This window comes from Trachemys scripta, chromosome 11 (genome assembly GCF_013100865.1).
Source record: "Trachemys scripta elegans isolate TJP31775 chromosome 11, CAS_Tse_1.0, whole genome shotgun sequence".
NCBI classification, from domain to species: Eukaryota; Metazoa; Chordata; order Testudines; family Emydidae; genus Trachemys; species Trachemys scripta.
This window is the reverse complement of record NC_048308.1, coordinates 16,303,564-16,327,061: the sequence shown is the minus strand read 5'-3', so window position 1 is coordinate 16,327,061 and position 23,498 is coordinate 16,303,564. Positions and strand designations below refer to the sequence as shown.

The window sequence follows — 23,498 nt, the reverse complement described above, 5'->3', positions numbered from 1 at the left end:
AGGACCAGCTTGACAGAGCCTTGGCTGGGATGATTTAGTTGGTGTTGGTCCTGCTTTGAGCAGGGGGTTGGACTAGATGACCTTCTGAGGTCTCTACCAGCCCTAATATTTGATGATTCTATGGTTCTTGGAACATGTTGCAGAAATTGGATCTAGTTTGAGATGGAAAATTTTTTGAGGGTGCTCCATACTGACAGATTTGTGGGCATCTGTATTTTGTGATGGACTTAATTATAATTTGTACTGATCTCTGACTTTTCAAGGACAGAATCCTTGTTTGAGGCTTTGCACTAACTGGGAAGTACAATACTGGAGTTCACAGCAATGAAAGAATGTGGTTGGCCCTTTATGTCTGAAAACTTATGCTTAAAAATGGAACTTTTGAAGGTGAAAGTGTCTCTGAAGGTTTATTATTATTATTTTAGAGGCAAAGCTGAAAAAAATAGCAGGTTTATGCTTGAAGCTGCAATTGAACATATAGATGCCAGCTTCACCATTGGCTATAGCAGTCATCAATCAAGTGCTTTTGGTGTCCTGACTATACACTATGATCTAGTGAACGGAGAAACATAACTGAACCATTAACAATTTGCTAGACCATTTTATGCAGGTATTGCACAAGGAGGGAGGAGGAGGAGTGGCTTCTTCCTGTGCCTACACTTAAATAGGATTCGAGACACAACGAGGGAATGTGCACATGCATGTTATAAGATTTGTTAAATTACCAGATCATGTCTTTCAGGATATATTGCTTTTGGGGGAAATACTGTTCTCACTGTCCTTTAGCAATGCAATGTTAGAATGTGCGGTTTCCATGATTAACTTGATACAAACAAGCCAACCCACCAAGATGCAACAAACCAGCTGATGCAGATACAAGTGAATAGTCAAAGTGAAGGTGTTTTATAATCATGTCAAGCTATTTTCTCCTGCCCTGCAGGAAAGCCATGAACAAAATATTCAAATGCACAGTCACAGTGAACACTAACAGCAAATACTAGTGGAGGACTAATTTAGTATTGTGATCAGATCACATATAGACTTCAAGTCAGGTGACCAGTCACTGTATTACTGATGATATACTAATCATAGATTTTTTTTATTCAAATCTGACTACTTTATAAATCTCATTCCCGCTCTCAATCTAAGAGATTTTTTTTTATTAAAGCAAGTGTAAAGCTAAATATATCAGAGTGACTAAATGTTAGACATACTAAAAAAATAAGAGAAATGACAACCCACGGCATACTAGCCCACAAAAGAATCAACAAGCGATCTCATTTGGTCATGACATCAGCAAGACATTTCATTTTGATTGACTTGAGAATGAGACAAGACCCTAAACATTGGAACAAGATCTGATGTCTTAGCTACCTGTCATCTTTTTTATTTTTTTTTTATTTTTTCTGTGTTAGCCTGGCTATGTACAAGCAAGCAAATCCTTTGTTTAAGAGAGCTTTGATAATTAATTATCAAATAAACATTATGGAAAAATATTTGAAAAATGTCACTAATATGAATTTAAAGATCTAATTTAAAGAAGCAAAGATTATATTTGAAGAGAGTATTTAAAAGCAGATGTAACAGGCTAGCATTTCAATAGCGGTCTCAAGAACCTACAGCTGCTAAACACCATCATTTGAGAAATATAGCAAACTCTCAAAACTACAGTGTCAGGGAAGAATCAAAGCATAGCAATAATGTGGAAACCCTTTCAAACTCTCACAAACCCTTGTAGATTTTTGCAAGCTGCATTGCAGGGATCCAACATTTTTAAAGACTTCAATACTTTGGCACAATGATAGTGACATTTTATATTACTTCTTTTATCCAGACAGATCTCATGAGCACTTTACAAACGATAGTGCCTTCCATTTAATTCAGTCACTAATCAATCTGATCAATGTAATTTGGATCAAAATATCAGAAGTCAAATCATATAAAAACAAAACCCAACTCCCACCTTTTATTTTGACAGTACTAGGCTATCATTATTGGATGATTCAATAATAGCTATGTAAAATTGCTTAATAATGAAAACTAGGATTTTTAGTGTAATACAAGTAAAAAGGAGCCCCAGGAAGACTCATGTTACTGAAGAATGATTAGAGGTAAAAACTTAGTTATAAGAAGTTATAAACAGTATCATGTGTTACGCAAATAGTGATAAGCATCCTGGAAGTTAAATAAGCAGCTGAACGTGATTTCTGTTTTAACCAGTAAAGAGAACAAATTTAACTGGAGAGATTTATGCTCAGGTTATTATTAAAATGTCAATATTTACCCACAGTGGAATCCATGATTAACCCAATAATTTCAAATTCTAAATGCAGGAGAAAGCTGTGGTGATCTCAGGTACATCTGTGTGTCAAATATAAGTACATGCTGACTTTTTAAATGGTAACATTGTGTGTGTATGCAGAAAGTACACATACATAGTGGTTGTCTTTAAAAAAAAAAAAGTCAGTTTTCCCATAGCCACTGCACAGAAATGCAAGGCTACCGCTGTTTTCCCCTATACATTGAATAGGAGATCTCTGTGATAAACTGCATAGCATGACTGAAAGGAGCTTACTTTTTAATGGCTTCTGTTGTAACAATTCACAGCAACAAATCAACAATGGGAAAAAAAGTGGAAAGGCTCCATAGGGGTAAAAAGTGAGGTGGCAAAGTTTGCAGATGATACTAAACTGCTCAAGATAGTTAAGGCCAAAGCAGACTGTGAAGAACTTCAAAAAGATCTCACAAAACTAAGTGATTGGGCAACAAAATGGCAAATGAAATTTAATGTGGATAAATGTAAAGTAATGCACATTGGAAAAAATAACCCCAACTATACATACAATATGATGGGGGCTAATTTAGGTACAACGAATCAGGAAAAAGATCTTGGAGTCATTGTGGATAGTTCTCTGAAGATGTCCACGCAGTGTGCAGAAGTGGTCAAAAAAGCAAACAGGATGTTAGGAATCATTAAAAAGGGGATAGAGAATAAGACAGAGAATATATTATTGCCCTTATATAAATCGATAGTACGCCCACATCTTGAATACTGCATACAGATGTGGTCTCCTCATCTCAAAAAAGATATACTGGCACTAGAAAAGGTTCAGAGAAGGGCAACTAAAATGATTAGGGGTTTGGAACGGGTCCCATATGAGGAGACATTAGAGGCTAGAACTTCTCAGCTTGGAAAAGAGGAGACTAAGTAGGGATATGATAGAGGTATATAAAATCATGAGTGATGTGGAGAAACTAGATAAGGAAAAGTTATTTACTTATTCCCATAATACAAGAACTAGGGGTCACCAAATGAAATGAATAGGCAGCAGGTTTAAAACAAATAAAAGGAAGTTCTTCTTCACACAGCGCACAATCAACTTGTGGAACTCTTTACCTGAGGAGGTTGTGAAGGCTAGGACTATAACAGCGTTTAAAAGAGAACTGGATAAATTCATGGGCGTTAAGTCCATTAATGGCTATTAGCCAGGATGGGTAAGGAATGGTGTCCCTACACTCTGTTTGTCAGAGGGTGGAGATGGATGGCAGGAGAGAGATCACTTGATCATTACCTGTTAGGTTCACTTCCTGTGGGGAACCTGGCATTGGCCACTGTTGGTACACAGGATACTGGGCTAGATGGACCTTTGGTCTGACCCAGTACAGCCATTCTTATACATTCCATTTTGCAAATTTAAAATCACAAAACATTTTCTTCACAAACCCACTGACTGAAAATTATACATTTTATTTGAGCCTGATCCACTAACAAGTTTCTATGCTTCAAATTATCCTCCTAAAAAATTGTTTATTATATCCTGCATAAACCTGTCCAAGAGTAAGGGAATTGAATGGCAAATTGGAAAAAAGTGTTCTGACTTCTGGGGGAAAGTTTATTTAAATGTGTACACTGCTCTTATCTTAACTTTAGTTCAAATACAGACCATGGGACCATAGGCAAAAAAACGCTTTAAAAGTCTCTCTCTGCGCTCACGTGGAGCTGCGGAAGTAACTGAATGGAGAATTAAATGCTTTTTATCACTATAGAGGGATGTGACTCTAGGTTAAAGTCATTGGTAGGGCAGTGTACTGCAGTGCAAGTTGTCAGATAGCACCTAGCTTTTAAATTGTGGATTTAAAAATGAACTAAATTCTCACAGATGATAATCTCTTTGCTCTGCTTATCGGTTACAAAAAAGGAAAAATGAGTTTAATGATATTTTGAAACTGGTTTTAAGAAGTCTCTCCTAGGCCGGATGGCATGAGCTAAGTTTTCTATAAGTGGCTGCCAGTTTGTCAAGCACATGCACAGCTGTTAGGGCATTCTTAGGTGCTTGTACATACCCAAAGGCCAGGTTAAATTCCCTTTTATTTAGCTTTGTGTTTCTAAAGCCCCTTAATGCAGGTGTTAGCTAATGGCAAGATGGCATTTGAGTTCTTCAAGTACAGTAATTCTTTAGTGGTTTTAGTGTTTTTTTCCCTCTTGGCAATAAACTTACTTTTGTTTCTCTCAGCAGAAACTGCAAATCTCGCCCACTAAGGATGCCATGGTTTTTCACGTAGCTGGGCATATGGACAGTACTTGTCCCGTGGACGGTTCCATGGACTTCCATGTAGGTATGAATGATGTCCAAATAAGCCTTCTTATCCTATAAAATGAAACAAAATTCGTTTTAGTCTTTACAAACAAACTAAGAAGTGATGCTGTCCCAATCAGAACTGGTTATCTACCTAAACAACGTCCCAAAGCCCTAAATGAAAGGTCAGTGGTTCTCATCTTTCATAACCACATCTTTGACATAAGACTTGATAGTGTATTATATGATTAGCATTTTAAAGTCTTAATTTATAAAAGTTTTGTGCTAGTTTGCAATACAGACAGCCCTGCTCCTGTTCCACAGAACTCAATGGGAAAATTGCTATTAATTTTAAGGGGGCACAACCAGGCCCTCAATACACGTTTACAAGACAGAAGTTTAATTGAAAACATTTCTACACATAATACACTCAATTTTGTAACCCACACTTACTCCACTTTCATTGGACTACTTATGCAAGTGGTCACCACTTTTGCCCAGTCATGCAAACAAGAATTGCACAGTTTGGCCTAAAAACAATAGCTTTCTGCAAACTGGTTAGAAGAGTTGTTGAGGTATTTCTGTCATGAACTCAATATAATTGGCCTTGGCTCATCCTCACTGTGAAGAAAGGAGTTGTTAATCTTATCTCACTAATGCCATGCCCCTGCTTTCTCTCAAGATTTGGACATAAGCCTCCACATAGTCTAGTCCTAACACCAAGAAACAAACGTCTTGACTCTTTGGTGGCAGGACAATTTCTAGGCTTGTATTTTCTACCCTACTTGATTTGTCATAGGCAACCCATACACACCATTATTTGACAGCTATGTATGAGAAAGTTGGCCAACGGTGATATTGAAGTTCTCTCAAAGGGGCAGTAGATTAGGAAAATCCTATTACTTGGAAGCCTGGGGCAAGACGACACAAAGCCTAGACAAGTGAAATTTTATAATTTACTGCTCACCAAAAACGGACGTACATTAAGTATTCAGTGTAGCCAATCTTAGGCTTGGTCTACACTACCCCCCTAATTCGAACTAAGGTACGCAACTTCAGCTACGTGAATAACGTAGCTGAAGTTCGAAGTACCTTAGTTCGAATTAGTTCGAACTTACCTTGGTCCACACGCGGCAGGCAGGCTCCCCCGTCGACTCCGCGGTACTCCTCTCGGCGAGCTGGAGTACCGCAGTCGACGGCGAGCACTTCCGGGTTCGACTTATCACGTCCAGACTAGACGCGATAAGTCGAACCCAGAAGTTCGATTTCCAGCCGTCGAACTACCGGGTAAGTGTAGCCAAGGCCTAAGGCTTGAAAGTAAAAGATGGTTTCTAGCTTTAGCTTCCTCTGTGGTTTGGTAACACTTGCAGGGAAGTGGACAACTTGCTTTTTCACAGCCTCCCCCATTGCTAAATTTCTCTGATCAGCCAGTTGGTGCCCCACACTACATTTTAGGAAGAATGCACTGGCTAATTATTATTTATGTCAACAAAAATATTGAGAGAACCAAACTTCCTTGTCTGATAACCAAAGCCAAGATCCAGATTGTCCTTGCACACATCAACTTATGAAAAAGGCTTTCGTAGTCTGGCGGATGGAAAAAGGCAGCGATGAAGGAGCTATCCAACTCTGGCAGCTGCTGATTAATCTCTACAGAACCTTAAAGCCACAGAAAATACTGTATCAGCCACAAGATAGTTAATTCAAAGGCTATCTAGACAATAATCATAATTAAGTACAGTTAAGTACTACTTCCTACAATCCCAACAACTCAAAAATATTTCATTAGGATTAGGGACAGGGAAAGACAGAGTATAATGAATAAACTCACTTGAGAGAAAGGTTTCACACAGCATATTACAGTAAATGAAACAGCAAAACAGAATTTACATTCTTAATATTGGCTGAGAAAACTCATATAAAGTTATGCATAAACAGAGTTCTGAAAAGTCAATTTTCAAGATTAATAATAGTAAGAATAAGAATAGTAAACAAATAATGCTTAGCTCTTATATAGTGTTTTTCATTATTAGATCTTAAAGCATTTCACAAGGGAGGTCAGTATCTCTATCCCCATTTTACAGATGGGGAAAATGAGGCACAGAGAAGTGAAATGACTTGCCCAAGGTCAACCAGCAAACTCATAGGAGAGCTGGGAATAGAATTCAGGTCTTCTGAGTCCCAGGCTAGCGCTCTATCCACAAGGTCACAATTTGGTATTAACTTAATGTGTTTTGGGACTTTTTAAAAATTATTTTTTCCATTGACTGTTAAAGGTGTCTGATTCACATCACTTCAGCTGTGACCAGGAAGGGCCTCTTCCAGGGCTAAAAGGGTGTTCTGTCTCCATGCCTATTGTCAAAGGCTTTTTCCTGAGGTGCCTCCTCCCTTTTATTGATTCAGCCTTGCTCTGCAGTCTGAAATCTTTAATGGGTACCCAGGTTCAAACCAAAGCAATGCAAGGTCACTGTCTTGTCTAACTTCAAAAAGGGTACCTTCCCCTATTCAAGGGCTCGGTCACGATTCAAGTGCTCATCAGCTGGTGTGGATTAATGCATCAGCCCATTGCGAATACAGTCATGAAATTCAGAAGATCCTAGAAATTAGAGGTGGAAGGGACCTACACTATCATCTCCATCCCGGGTTCTTGTATATTTACTAGTATTTTGTTTCAACCTATGAGGCTTTCACCACTTCCCTTGGAAGACCATTATGAAACACTGTATAAACTTCAACACTCCTGGCCTTCCACAGATGTCGAAATTGAGGAAATAGAGGCAAAGTGACTTAATGGCGCCCACACAGGACGTCAGTGGCCAAGTCAGGATTAGAACACTCAGTCCCTTCCCAATTCCCAAACCCATGCTCACCTGTCATGAAAGTATGCCTATAAACTGCCCTCTCATTCTCTGTTCTGTCCTAAATAATTCCTCTCCTTGATGTTCACACCCTTCAAATAATTGTAAATGTATGTCCCTCTTTAGCTATCTTTGAATTTAGCAGTACATATTTAATGACTTTTACATTTTTCCCACAGGTGAATCCATTTGTTGTTCTTTTCTGAACTTCAATTTCTCAATACATTTCTAGTAAGGAGGTGCCCAGTACTGAACATGACATGCTAGGAGCAATTATGCCACACCTGTATTCTATTTGTTACAACAGCACCCTAATTGAGGGTGGGGTTCCATTGTGATGGGCAATGAACACATAGTAGGAAACAGTCCCTAATGGAACATCTTTCAATCTAAAGAGACAAGACAGACAAAAGATTGGAAGAGAAACAGAGGCACAGAATTGAAGTGACTTTCTCAGTGTCATAACAACAGGTGAATGGAAGAGCTTTCAGTAGACGCTTTGTCTCATCTCAAGTCCTATTCCAATGGCCTCCAAAATGGGCTACATTTCCTTTTGAGGCAATGATATAATGCATCATCTCTGAGCGCATAGCCCCAAATTATTTTGGCTTTTTCCTGCCGCACTGAATGAAAACTCATGTCTAATTTGCTATCCAATATCACCCTAAATACCTGTAGAACTAAGCTCCAGGACCCTATCTCCCATTGGAAGTTAGGTCATACAGGAAAAAAAAAAAAGCCTACACGCTACAGAAAAATGACCCATAAAAGAACAAACCAAACCTTCAATACATGCGAGATACTATTCCCAACAACGAGATAAAGAAAACACAGAGTTGGCTATAATAAAATGCCATGGTATCATTTATTTCTTTAGATATTTATAATTATAGCTTAAGGCTATATATGTAGTATTATTAGCAACTCAAATAATATATTTAGTGCCTGGAAATAATAGCTTCAGGTGAATTATGTACTTTAAAATACCACAGGGATAAGCCAACTAGGTTAGACTAGCAACAAAATATAACATGAAGCACCCTGCTGTACCACTGTGACTTATATATTATTCTCACAGTATGTTTTTCATTTGTAAAGGATCTTTATTTTTTAAAATAGTGCCTTCCAAAAGTAAGTGCTTTGCAAACGGTTAAATCTCATCATGCTCCTCTGAGGAAGGCACTTGAAGTATTATCCTTCTATTAGGAGCAAACTGAGCAGAGAGATGTTAAGTGACTTGCCCAAGGTCACGCAGTAAATCATTGGAAAAGCAGGCAACAGAAACCAAGAGCTTGGATTTCCAGTCCCTGCTGCCATCATTAGTTAACATGAACACATTACTGTACTATCTGAAAAATGCAGACTTCAAAATTAAATCAAGTACATAAGAACCCCAAATTCCTAGTGTTTATAAGGTAGAATATACACAATTAAAAAATGAGATAGGACTTAGGATCAGATATATCCTGCATGGTAAATGAAAAAAGCTTCCTGGAAATAAGAGAATACTACCATTTAGAAAATAACTTTACTAGTCAAAATGCTCACACTGTTTTTTTTTTTTTTTTTGGGTGGATTACAGAGATCCTTTTGATGTAGCCTTTTCTTTTCAAGTTGCAGAACTACAAATTGTAAAACCCATTCCTGTTTTCTTAGTGCAGTTGAGGTTTACTGATAGTGGCATATCTTAATCCACTGTGCCTGCCTAAACAAAGCCCAGGAGTTATGGTTCAGTGTTTTAAAGGTGAAAATAGATAAGACTATAAAGCATAGGTATTAATGACAACATATCTGCCTACTACAGAAACAATAATAAGCCACCTTGAATCTTATCAGCAAAAGTCATATAGTGTACACTATAAATAAAACCATGATAATATGAATATATTGTAAGTGGCAAAGAAAAAACAGCTAGAAAGAAAAATAGATGGATTTCCTCAAAATTTTACTGATTTCAGAGAAATAGTTACCTAGCTCTTACACAGCACATTTCTTCTTAAAATAAAAACACACACAAAAGTTATCCAGTCTTCACAGCTCCTCCTAGATGCTCCTAAAGAACCATATGCATTATCCCATTTCAGAGATATAGCAATAGAAGAACTGAGGACAGGGGCCAGATTATCAAAGGTATTTAGGTACCTAAAGATGCAAATAGAGACGTAGTGGGAATTTCAAAAGTGCCTAATTCCCATTGAAATCTCTCTCTTTAGTGAGCTTTTACATTATGAAAATACAATGGGGTATATATAAGACTCTTATTCACACCGTCATCTCAAGCCAATTCTCCAATTCCTCCTATTGCGCAACAGATGTACACTTTTTCACTGTGAGTTGTCTTCCTACAGAAGCAATTCTACAAAAGGAATTTCCCCACAAAACAGAATAAAAAAGGTAGGAGATGGAATAAAAATAAAAATTCTTCTAAAGGGCAAAGAAGCAATAGGAAAGATACTGTATAAAATATAAACCATTCCTTGATGCTGCCAGAATGTCTATATTTATTAACAGGCTGCAAAATCACCGAATGTGTCCAATTTGTTTATGCAGTGTAGTTGCAGCTGTATCAGTCCCAGGATATGAAACAGACAAGGTGGGTGAGGTAATTTTTTTTTTAATTTAAGCTTTTACATTACCTTACCCACCTAGTCTCTCTAATTTGTTTAATTATTCCATTCATATTCTGCAAACTGAGTTGGTAATTAACTCCATTCTGCCCTGGAGGAAGTATTCTTTTTTGCCTGTGTCAATTAAATCTTCCCAGATCTAAGGTCTGTTTCTTCATATAATTATTTTGAAATATGGTCAGGAAAATAAACGCCCACAACATACCGTACAACTTTTATTTTTCTGAACAGTAGGAAAACGTTAGAAAATGATTCTTCTTAAATTTGAGAAATTTAACCAAATGTATTGATTATACAGAGAATTCAGTACAAGATCTAAGATTTAGGTAGGAAAATACATAATCATACACAAGTTGTTGTTTTTAAGATGATTTTTATAGTTACATTAAGTGGATTTCTCCCTCCCTCCAAAGTTTGATATTATAGCAGTGAAATATTTTTTCTAACAAAGAGACAATATAAGCTTCTGCATGCTGCTAAGACAATGCACTTCAATTCTGACGTTTTGCAAGCAAAAAATATGAATACTTTAAGGTTAAGTAATTTAATTCCTTTCTTCAATAAACCATGCGATACTAATGTCCTAAATCAAAGAAAACAACCAGAATGAAATGCACCTCATTTTGATGCTTAATTTACTGGAACAAAAATATGGAAGTATTTTGTTATAATGTAGTGTTAGTGCATTTTTATATTTTAACAAATGAGTAGTTCCCCCCATAATGTGACAGTAAAATGAATGTGATAAATACCTAAAACCTACTGAATTTGCTTTTTAAATGGTTTTGAAACCTTTATTTAAGCATAGAAAAGGAAAATGTTCTTTCTGAAAATAATACATTCTCTAATGCAGGGGTGTTCAAAGTTTTTGGCCCGAGGGCCACATCTGGGAATAGGCCATGAATGCTCACAAAAGTGGGGTTGGGGTGCAGGCTCTGATTGGGGGTGTGGGCTCCGGGGTGGGGCCAGAAATGAGGCGTTCAGGGTGTGGGAGAGGGCTCTGGGCTGGGGAGTGGGTGCAGGGCGTGGGGTGAGTTGGGGTGTGGGAAGGGGTGCAGGCTCCGGCTGGGGGTGTGGGCTTGGGGGTGGGGCTTGGGGTTCAGGAGGGTGCCCTGGGCTGGAATCGAGGGATTCGGAGGGCAGGAGCGGGATCAGGCCTGGGGCACGGGGTTGGGGTGTGGGGAGAGGCTCAGGGGTCCAGGCTCCAGGTAGCACTTATCTCAAGTGGCTCCCTGAAGCAGCGGCATGTCCCTTCTCCAGCTCCTACTCAGAGGCACGGCCAGGCGGCTCTACACGCTGCCCCGTCTGCAGGCACTGCCCCTGCAGCTCCCATTGGCTGTGGTTACCGGCTAATGGGTGCTGCAGGGGCGGAGCTTGGGGCAGTGTGCAGAGCGGAGGTCCCTGGCTGTCCCTATGCATAGGAACCGGAGTGGGGGCTATACCACTGCTTCCGGGAGCTGCGTGGCATGGCCCCTGACTGGAGCGCCAGAGGGGGGCCATGCTGCTGTTTCTGGGAGCCAGAGGGGAGCGGCCACCGACCCTGCTCCCTGGCTGGAGTGCTGGAGCGGGGCAAGCAATAACAATGATTAGGCTCCTGGTAAGCAAGAATGCTACTAACGATGAAAACTTTGAGGATCTCTAGTCATTGTTCTTCAGTTTTCATCATTTAGCCTTCTGGAATGAACCGCAGAAGTAAAAGGCATGTTGCCAACATATATTTCTCAGTGCATAGAGATAAAGGTAAATTTGTCATACCTCCAAACAGTTATTCTGCTAGTTCCTCCTATTCCACGTCAGACTATAGCATATAGCAACAGGTGGCGAGAGAGATCAACTGAGATGTATTATATTTTCCTTCATTATGAGCCTCCAATGACAACCATTTCACAGCACACAACCCCCAAATCAAAATATTTTCTGGCCTAAAGTATTTGAGAAGTGCACAGGAAGGTGTAGCAATAATTCATATGTACAACATATATGGCAAAGTTTAGAATTTCACTGGAGAGAAGTGCACATCAGAACGTGCAGATAGGTATCCTCGAAACCTAGACACCAGAATAGGACTAATCTGGGAAGAACAAATAGGTTCCTTGTTCAGTTTAGATTTCTGATCAGACTCTTTAACCAGTTTGGAGTAATCCCAGTGGAACCAGTTCGAATACTCCAAAGCTCTTAGGCAGGAAAAATAATTTAAACAAAAACATGTCCTCTTCCACTGGTGCTTGACAGCACAGCTGGCATCACTTTCTCATAAAATGAGTTGTAACTCTCTTCAGCTTTACCACAGAGATTATTCAGAGCAGGTCTTCTAGTGAAGGCCATGCAGAGTCATTGCTAACGGTTTCCATCAAACAAGAGCAGCCAGATTACTCATCAAGGAAATCCTGTTAATATTTGCAAAAACATGGTGCAGAAAATGCTGTAAATCATAATGCTAAACATTTATCTTGCTGGAAAAGTATTTATGAGAGCAAGATAGAATAATTAATTTGATTGTCTGTTCTTGTTTGTGCTACTCTGAGACAGCAAGGAATAGTGAACCTTGTATCCAAAAACAATTCCCATCACGTGAACTAAGGAGGAATTTCCATTTATTTTCAAGAGTGCTAGTATCAGAAGCAACTAGCCCTAGTTATTTTTCCAGCTTTCTAACCAGTAAGGTACAAGGCTACTGCAAAAAACCTCAGAGGTACCGTTATTTGACAAAAACCTGTCTCTTCCTATTGTAATCATGGACTTCTCAGTTCTGGCATATATTTTGGGGAAGCCCCATTCTCTCTCTCAAATTAATGTATTTCACTTGATGAAAGGGACAATTCTTAGCAACAATTTGGTCAAAGCAAGACTAATCCTCACATTCCACATTACCTGCTATGCTTTCTTAACACACTAATCTACATATGCAAGAAAACTGTGCCTATGCAAGAAAATGGGCGATGACAGTATCATCATCTTCAGAAATAGGCCTGATTTTAGGTGCAACACTGAACCTTATTTTTTTGTTATTATTCCAAATGTTACCCTGTATCTTCAATTGTTTGTAACTATGGGAACACAGATTTCCCAGAATCAGATACCATGGTCTCCACTCCTTAGAATATTATCCAATGGCAGAGAAACTGGGGACAATCATTACAGGCTACAGTCTTCCTGAAAGTGCCCAGGCCAACCCTTCTCTCTCTAAAATGGTCACTGTCCAGGGAGCAAATATAATTCCCTTCAGCTATGTACAGTACTTTGTATGGTAAACAACACATGCAAATCCCTACTTGACTTACAGTACCAACTTGGTAAACAGAGGTTAATTTAATCCAGCCTTTGAATCTCAGATATTTGGTCAACTGTAGAGATAAGCCTAGGCCAGAACCACAAGCCTGAAACGCCTCTATAAACTTTGAAATAGCCCAGCAAAGAACTTCATTGCTAGGGCTCATCTGTAATCAAGAAGGAACCCAGGGATGCCCAGGTATATTTACTTGTAGATCCCTTGCTCCAGAAGGAAAATAAAACACGGGAGTTCCTGAGGCATAAAGGGAAGGGAAACCTCCTTCCTCCAAATCTGTTATGTTCTAAACATCTCTAGAGGTCCAAACTGAGTAAGTATCCACCAATAACTAAGATCCCCAAATTCAGGAAAGTATCTGCATTCAAGACAGCACTTAAATACATGCTTGAGTGGTTTCCTGAATCAGGACCTAAGCCTATACATAAATAATGTAGCATCCAAAATAGGATTCATTCCTCAGATAATCTAGTTTTAAAAAAGTAATGGATACTTAAACTCAAATGAGTTATTAGAAATATTAGCTGGCCTACCTGTATCATTGTGAAGGACTGTATGGTGTAGCCTACACACAGTGTTTCTGTTTGCAAAGTGAGCCCCTATAGTCCATATTGGAAAGGGTTGATTTGTAATAGGCGCTATAGTTTGAAGAGTTACTCATGAGAAGAGATGTGAAACAAACAAAAATTAAGCAAGCTTTTAAAAAAAACAAACTATTGTCCAAAAAAAATTATAGCAAACCAAACCAAACCCCTTCCCTAAAGTCAAGTAAAACTTTTGAGTAACTGGAACAAATGACAAAGTCTCCCTTCTGTTTTCTGTACAGATGCACCCTCAATTTGTTCCTTCCATAAAACATACTCCTTTCTCCTCCCGCCCAAAAAACCACAAACCAAACCAAACCCCACAAACCTTTTTAAGCTATTTTATACTGTAAACCGTTATTTAGCTTGTGATCTGCTTGGGTCAGACCCTGTTTTCTCATTTTACTATAAAGCACCAAAAAATACATACATATACATCTGTATAGACAAAATACAGATCTCACAGATGTGTCCATGTCTCTGTGCATTTTAACTTTATCCTTCTCATTTTATTTGTCTGGGTTAAACTGCATGCTCCTTGGGACAAGTGTCCTGGAAAGTGTCATATAATTAAAAAAATAAATAAATAATCTACAATCGCTTTTTTATTTTTTACATCAATGTCACAAATAACCATGGATCTTTGCAAATTCAAACACACTGCATAAAGGAAACTTTATGAAAATTAGTGCACCAATCTTAACGTATTATTAACTAATCTGCTGCAAGTGCATTAGAAAGTACAGATTGATAAATAACTCAGGATCTGCAATCTTAAAGTCAATTCATTATCACTTTTATTTTCAATGTGCTTTCATTCACTTCTTGGTGGTTCCTTACAGCATCTTGTTATCTACAAACATATTTCATCCAAAATAATTTAACTGGATGCCACCAGGTTTTTTGTCTTGTGTTTTGGTTCTCTCCAAAATAAAGTGAAGTAAAAGCAGATTCCAGAGTGCTGGGTGTGAATACAAAATTGACTTGTTCAGTTCTCCGAACAGGTTTTGATCAGAGTGGCTCAATCCCTCCTTTTCTGTTGCTCATAGTGCACACTAGGCTTACAGCTTTAAATGTTGCATCAAAAAGCAGCAAATGATTTCTCCTCATACCCAAAATGGGAAGTTCTATTAGCTTTCAGTCATTGTATTCGACAGCTACAATAAACTTGCCATTTGAGAAAGACACTTTTGTTGATCATTGCGCACAGAACTGTTATTACTTTATGCCAACTATTTCCACCTACTTTTAAAAGCCTCATGATAAAGCCTTTCACATCAAAGGAATGGAATGACAACCATCTTTCCCTAAGGCACTGTCAACAGGAAGATATAGCCTGAAGGGTTGAAGTCTTAAACTGGGTAAATTAAAATTTCAGAAGTATAAATGCTTCTGTAATAATAAATGGAAGCATGACACAAAGAAAACTGAAGTCTCCTTTCACTCTGCTTGAAGCTGGTAAAGGCATCAACTGAAACTTGCTTTAATTTCAATTTGGCAGCCTAGATTATGACAAATTTTCATGATTTTAAATTATTCAGGTCACCTTCACACAATATTAATCTCATTCACCACTGAACCACTAAACAACATATGTGCACAATTACAGGCCAATTATGTTAGAGAACAATTAATCAGAGCCCTTGTTTGCCTGGTGGCCCTTGTAGTTCAGATTGTAAAACATATGGAGAATAGTTTGTGGTCCCAGGTTTAGTTTCCCTTATTAAACATGAGAACATGTGAAAGTTTTTATAAACTTTTATCAGTGCAATTTAAGAAAACAAGAACCGCTGTTGTAGGTCTTGGCACATGCCCTGAATGTACCCCTTTCATCTTTCAGAAGTCCTAACACCTGGACATTTATTTATCCTATGCTGGATCAAAGGTAGCTGGAAGCCCGATAGCTGCCTTATGTTAATTATAACCCTACAGCAAGATTATGCCACACTCTAAAGTTGTTCTAACTAGAATATATGCTGTTTTAAGAAAGAACCACTTTAATTTTCAAAACAGAAGAGAAGCTAGGAATACAAAACAAGAGCACAAATGATGCACTTTGGTGCATGAAAACTCTAGTTTCTCCACAGTGATTTGTGAGGGAGAGACGTACAGCAGACCGCCGTTTATCCGACCCTCCATAATCCGGCTCTCCGTTTTAACTGGATAACTAGCATACACAGGCCCAGAAAAGGGTGATCTCTCCTGGGGCCACTAGATGGCGCTACAGCATTACACGTTCCCATTTTCTGGTTTATGTGGATTTTGATTATCCGATCTAGCCCCAGTCCCAATTAGATCGGATAAATGGGTTTCTGCCATACTGTTTTGATCTATAACAGTGTTTACTTTATGAAATTAATAAACACCACATATGTCCCCAGAGGGGACAGGGTCTTGGGGTTGGTCAGGGTATTGATAATGGGATGAAGAGTTTTTCATCTTTATATTGTCAGTTCAAATTCAACCCAAGCTATAAGTGACTGAAGTCATTACTATGATGATGAGAAGGAGATTCAGAAGTCTGTGTTAAATGAGCTAGTAACCTCAATTCAGTTCCAGGTAAGCAGGTGTCCCCATCACAATGCCACAACTGTTTGCAGTCTCAGTTGAGGTGCCAATGACTGAACGGGCAAGAGTCTGAGCTAAAAGAATTAAGGGACATTAGAAGGGCAATCCAGGGAAATGTGCCAATGCCTGTGCATTTTCTATTCTAGGAAACAGAGATTTCCGTCTCCAGAGCTACTGGCCTGGCGCATTTCACAAAAAATACTTTTTTTAAATGAGTCATCATGTAGGTTATCTTCAATCTGTGCACCCTTCAAACACTGCCTTCTTCAAACCATTCCTTGTTGATTTTATCATGAAAAGGTTTTTTTTTTTAATTTCTATGCAAGTTAAAAGAAGGTTGTATTCCCAACCCTGCCATAAAGAAAAAATACTAGTCCAAAACACTTTAGTAAAACTACAGCAAGGTAATTTACTACAATGTAGGAGTAGTAAAATTCTTCTAAGATACTGACAGGGTTTGGAATTATTACTGGAGATGAGTGGACTATTTATAAAGGTGTCCCAGCATCCATTGCTATGTAATGTGGAGAAACCAGTAGCTATGCTGAAGCATACACCTGGATAACCATTATCACTTAACGTCCAAGTTCAGCAAAAAAAAAAAAAATTGTTCACACATGGGAATAACATGGTGGATGAGGAGGTAGGGCAACCAGCTCCCCCAGTCTATTTTAGATTTCTGTCATGTGGACTGAATTTGGTAGTCACGTTTTAATCTGTTTCCATGTGTTAGTATAGTAGCCCGAGTGCACAGTCAGATTAAAAAATGTATAAGGTCCTGTAAGTTAATAATATCATCCACACAAATTCACATCCACACTGATCTTATAATATAAATAAGAAACAGACTTGGGAATCACTGGTGTAGAAGTGCTAGCTAAAGTCATATGAGGAAATCAAATGACACGGAAAGTATCAAGATACAAGAGTTAAGGTCAGATGACAGAGCACCTAAGGAAATCAAGAGATGAGAGAAGGGAAAATGAGAGGCCATTTAAAAGAGATGCTGAGAGGGTGGGTCAGCAAAGTATACTCCTGGGGGAAGTCTGCGCCACTGCACATGCAGAATTTATGTCCCCTGTAGATTTCTTTGCTTCTCCGCAGAAAAATGACTTTCTGATGGTGCGCAACGGGAAGCCACAAGAGGGTCATGCGACCCTCCCCAGCAGTATGTTTTGGGTGCCCAGGGCAGCCAGCAGAGAGGTAAATCACTGTGGGGCAGGGAGCAAGACTGGGGAAGACCCGGCTGGAGGCTCCTACCCTGTGCCAGGCTCAGCTGCTAGTCCTGGCTGAGCTGGAGAGGTCAGAACTTCCTCTTTCCTTGTACAGCATCCAGGGCCATGTCATACCAACCCCCAGATTTCTCCCCTGGCGGTAGGAAGCTCTGCAAACTCCCCTCTACCCCCTGCACTTCCTGCTCCTATCACTCCTCAGCTGCATGGGGAGGGATCCCTGTATGGGAAGCTGCTCCCGCATCCACCCAACCCCCATTCATCCAGACCCCATTATATCCACACCCTCCCACCAAGCCTTATCCTCCTGCTCCCAGAACTCTCCGCCCCGACAAGCCCCACCCCCCCTGCACCTGGACCACCCCAACAAGCCACACGCACTTGGATCCCCACCCTACCGAGCCCCAACCAGCTGCACCTGGATCCCCCTGCAGAGTCCCATTACCGTTGCACACAGAACCCTCCAACAAGCCCCTATTCTAGATCCCCTCCACACCCGGATCCCCCACTGAGCCACCTGCACCCAGATTGCCTACATAGAACCCTCTCAACCCACACTTGGATCCCCCCTCACTGGGATCCTGCCTTGCTGAGCCTGCCTGCCCACACCTGGTGCACCTGGCACTGAGAGGCAGGTCCCTGGCGTGTTTCTGGGGCAGGCTCAGTCCTTGAGCTGTGTCAGGGTTTTGTGCAGCCTCATCGCTGAGTCTGTGTCCCAGTGGGAAGTGGGGAGGGAAGAGAATGGAACTGCACAGTGATCTCTCACCTCTGTGCAGCCAGTTTCCTGTGCTCCCCAATGCCATGCTGGAGCCTCTACATTTATTTGACAAACAAAATTTGCAGATTTTTTAAAAACTTTTTGGCACAGAATTTTTAATTTGGTGGTGCAGAATGCCCTCAGGAGCAAAAGTAGGAGAACCAAGGGTGCATGTCAGGGAAATCAAGTTTTGAGAGAAAACTGAGGAGGAGATACATCAGCCCTGTCAAAGAATGAGATCAGAAGTGTCTTTTTAATTTAGCTGAGAGAAGGTCAGTAGTGACCTTAGGTAAGGACTGTTTGTAAAGGCAGGAGAGAGTGAGTGTAAGCCAGTTTCGATGGGATCAAAAAGAGAGCTGGAGGAGGGGAAGTCAAGGCAATTAGAGCATGCTCTAGGATTTGAGAGACAAGGGGAAGAAGGGAGGCAGGACATTAAATTGAAGTTCGTTCAGCAGCAGGACTTGGTTAAAATTGGAAAAGAGAGGGAAATCAGAGCAGAAACGGCTCATGTAAAGGGGAGGGAGACAAATAGATGGAACAAAAGGATGACAGGAGGCAAACAGCAATGCGGGGGGATAAAAATTGAAAGCTTAGGGGCAAAAAGTTAAAGAGTAGACTTCAGAGTCATAGCAGCAGAGATGAGAATAGGGTAGAAATGGAGCAAGAGAAGAGATGGGTTGGATGCCAGTGGGATCTTGGCCTGGACACAAGGGTAGACAGATAAAAGAGCAGGTGCTAGAAAGAAGGATTAAGAGAACTGAAGGTGAAGAGAAGCTAAAGGGGGCTGACAGCATAAGAACTGGTCAGAGAGGAGAAGTAAAGCTCTTAAAAAGAAAGAGGGCAGAACTGAAAGATAAAAGAATTCATTTAAAGTTGAGAGAGTCAGTAGGAGCACAGCGAAAGAGTGGGGTGGAGGAAGTGAGTGCAGAGGAAGAGATAGTTGGGATGTGGTGCTTGTGCAAGTTAAATCCTGTTAGCTGGTAGTCTTACTTAATATTACAGGACTGCATTAATTCACTGTACTGGTACGCAGTTCTGTGTAAAGAAAAGGGAGAAATAAGCAGAACATTTGATAGCTGAGTCATGCTAATGCTAAATTAAAAAAAATAATATTTTTTAAGGAAGACTAGCTTAATAAAATTTAATTTTTAATAAAACATCTCCAACTATTCATTTAAAATTTGATGTCTGCAAGATGATTTATAGATGCACAGCCATATGTATGGCTTTTGTTTACTTCTTTTGCTAGTCTGTTTCTCTCCATATATATTCAATGAAAGCAAGTAGGCCTGTCTAGAGAATTGTGACAATTAAAATGGCTGCCTCCCTCAAGACAAGCCACAGTTGCCATAGGAAGACAGGATTTGAGCTGCTTTCTGATAGTACTGGCATAAATTTCAATTGATAAGTTAGGCAATAACTGTGCTGTAAATTTGGAGGGAAAAATGGATGATAAGCAAGGATGATGTCTGCATTTGTAGGGAGTTAAAAGGAGATTTTTCTCCCTACATCTACTGGCTTCAAAACTGGTAAGTACAATGATCGGCAAGCTCATGATCAGCAGCAATCTCTAATAACCATGGATGTGCTAGCTTGGAAGGCTGATCTTTACTAAAAAAATTCTTCTGACTTTAATTCCAACCAGTACCCACAGAGAATCCATAGAGGGGGTAAAAAATCCTTTACCTACTATTTAAGGTAGGGATAGTGTTCAGTGAGAATATTAGTAGCTCAGTTTTTTGAATTATACTAAAAAGGAAACTAAATATGTAATAACCCCAAATCTTCCAAAAAAAAAAATTACATGGACAATAACCATTTATGAAGAATACCCATCTGTCAAAAGGCACTGGGTGTTCATAATTGGCTGTAATTATAAAAGTATTTTTATGCGAGTTGTGGTTGAATATATTACATTGTGATTTTCCTGGAGTCATTTCCTCAAAGATTCATAGAAATGTAGGGCTGGAAAGAGCCCCACAAAGTCAAATCCAGCCTCCCGTGATAAGGCAGGACGAAGTAAAACTAGACCATCCCTGACAGATGTTTGCCAAACCTGTTCTTAAAAACCTCCAATGATGGTGATTTCACATTCTCCCTTGGAAGCCTATTCCAGAGGTTAGCTACCCCTTAGAGTTGGAAAGTTTTTCCTAATACCTAACCTAAATCTTCCTTGCTGCAGATTAAGCCCATTACTTCTTGTCCTTCCTTCCATGGACATGGAGCACAATTGATCATTGTCCTCTTTATAAGAGCCCTTAACATATCTGAAGATCATTATCAGGTCCCCTCTCAGTCTTCTTTTCTCAATAATAAACATGCCCAGGTTTTTTTTAACCTTTCCTCATAGGTCAGGTTTTCTAAACCTATCATCATTTTTATTGCTTTTCTCTGGATTCTCTCTAATTTGTTCACATCTTTCTTAAAGTGTGGTGCTCAAAACTGGATACAATATTTCAGCTGAGGCCTCACTGGTGCTAAGTAGAGTGGGAGGATTACCTCCTGTGATTAAACATATGACCCTCATAGACTCATAGACTTTAAGGTCAGAAGGGACCATTATGATCATCTAGTCTGACCTCCCGCATGATGCAGGCCACAAAGCCGTCCCAACCCCTTTCCCTTGACTCTGCTGTTGAAGTCCCCAAATCCTGTGGTTTAGAGACTTCAAGTAGCAGAGAATCCTCCAGCTAGCGACCCCTGCCCCATGCTGCGGAGGAAGGCGAAAAACCTCCAGGGCCTCTGCCAATCTACCCTGGAGGAAAATTCCTTCCCGACCCCAAATATGATGATCAGTAGAACCCCGAGCATGTAGGCAAGATTCTCCAGCCAGACCCTCCAGTTAATACACTGCAGAATGATATTAGCCTTTTTTGAAGCTGCACCAAATTGCTGACTCATGTTCAACTCATGATCCACTAAAACTCATAACTGCATATTCCATGTTCAGATATTTTCCAAAACAGACCACAAAAAATTCTGCTCCCCTCCCCCGCACTCTGGAAACTACAAAACGTATAAAAGATTATTTAAAATGCATTGCATATTTTTTCTTCTTGGATTAGAGATGAGGTTGTGAGCGGCATGAGACAAATAGCCTAATACCCATATGAGAGTTGGGAAGGCACCTGCAAGCCTCAAAGTATTTCTTTTTAGCTGTAGTATTCTATGATTAAAGCCAATTCTGTTTCATTTAGATGAGGGAGAAGTGCTATGGGTTTCACTCACATTCTACACAGTCCTCCTGTTCTGATCAAGCAGACAGCGTTCTCGCTTCAGTCATTTATACTGCCCTGAACTCCAGACAGAAAGTCACTTGAAGGTCACCCCGGCTATGTTTCCTTCATTTTTCCACACCAAAATTTTAGGCTCTCTCAGCAGCCTTTCATATAGTTGACTGCAACACAAGCTAAGAACATGTGTGTCCATCTTGCTAACCATTGCACTCCACAACTGATGTATAGGGATCGCCTTTAGAGATTTAGAAAAAGTGCACTGGGAAATAAAAGGGTCTGAAGTACGGTCTAGAGGTTAAAGGAGAATATGAATGAGAGCCTGCAACAGAACCCAGATCTTGTGGCCTTCAGCAAGTTACTTAACATATCCAGACCTCTGTTTCTCTGTTTGTAAATGCCACCTGGCTCACATGGCTGTAGCAATGATGGGGTGTGACTGGGGTCTCAGGGGGGCCACACTGAGATTGCTCAATTAGGGCAAAGAATGGGGCAGGCAATCTGCAAAGCTGGTGGTTATTCTGATACTTAGATCTATCAAGCTCGCAACAAAACAGACTCTATAATACCGTACTGGTTACCCAGAAGCTGAAAACACAGTTCCCTTAAAAGCAACCCAGCCTTGGGCTCCCTCCCAGACAGGCAAATCAAATATGATGAAGATTATTGAAAATCTTGTTCATCATATAAAAAGTTCTACCAATCCCAAAGGATTGGACACATTACCCACCAAGTTAATGAATACTTCAGATCTTACCCAAAGACACGCTTACAGCCAATTCTTATTAACTAAAATTTATTAAAAAAGAAAAAAGTATTGGTTAAAAGATCATTATACATACAGACATGAACAGAGTCCTCAGGTCAGCTTAATAGTAGAGATGGTAAGCTTTAGAATTGCAAAGAGTCCTTTTCAGAATCAGTTCATCAGCTTATAGTCCAATGTCCAAATATTCAATATCAGGGCAGTCCAGATGGGACTGGAGATCTCAGTCTTACAACTCAAACTTCCCCCCGGATAAAGCTTAAGCAGATCTGAGATGAAAGGATCAGGTCCCAAGAGTTTTTAATAGAGATTTTTGCAGCCACTTGACAGCACCAGTGCTTGGGTGAACAATAGACTTTTGAAGTAACCTTCTATTTCCTAAGCATTACCGGTAATTAGCAAAAAGAAGAACAGGAGTACTTGTGGCACCTTAGAGACTAACAAATTTATTAGAGCATAAGCTTTCGTGGACTACAGCCCACTTCTTCGGATGCATATAGAATGGAACATATATTGAGGAGATATATATACACACATACAGAGAGCATAAACAGGTGGGAGTTGTCTTACCAACTCTGAGAGGCCAATTACCCTGTTTCCCCGAAAATAAGACATCCTCCGAAAATAAGGCCTACTTACAGTTTTGCCTCTCGTTGTAATATAAGGCATCCCCCCGATAATAAGACCTCCCCGATAATAAGGCATCCACCGATAATAAGGCATTTTTCATTTCTGAAAAATAAGACATCCCCTGAAAATAAGACCTAGCGCATCTTTGGGAGCAAAAATTAATATGACACTGTCTTATCTTCGGGGAAACAGGGTAATTAAGAGAAAAAAAAAAAACACTTTTGAAGTGATAATCAAGCTAGGCCAGTACAGACAATTTGATAATAGGTGTGAGAGTACTTACAAGGGGAGATAGAGTCAATGTTTGTAATGGCTCAGCCATTCCCAGTCCTTATTCAAACCGGAGTTGATTGTGTCTAGTTTGCATATCAATTCTAGCT

At 39.8% G+C, this 23,498-nt stretch overlaps 1 protein-coding gene across 3 annotated transcripts in view; it reads right to left on the bottom strand.

Moving 5' to 3' along the window:
- MGAT5 (alpha-1,6-mannosylglycoprotein 6-beta-N-acetylglucosaminyltransferase) overlaps positions 1-23,498 on the bottom strand; it is a 242,963-nt gene that overhangs the window by 33,271 nt on the left and 186,194 nt on the right. For all 3 annotated transcript variants that reach the window (XM_034785257.1, XM_034785258.1, XM_034785259.1), the window contains exon 12: positions 4,500-4,649. In XM_034785257.1, coding sequence (XP_034641148.1) covers positions 4,500-4,649 — 150 coding nt within the window. The remainder of the gene's footprint in view (positions 1-4,499; positions 4,650-23,498) is intronic.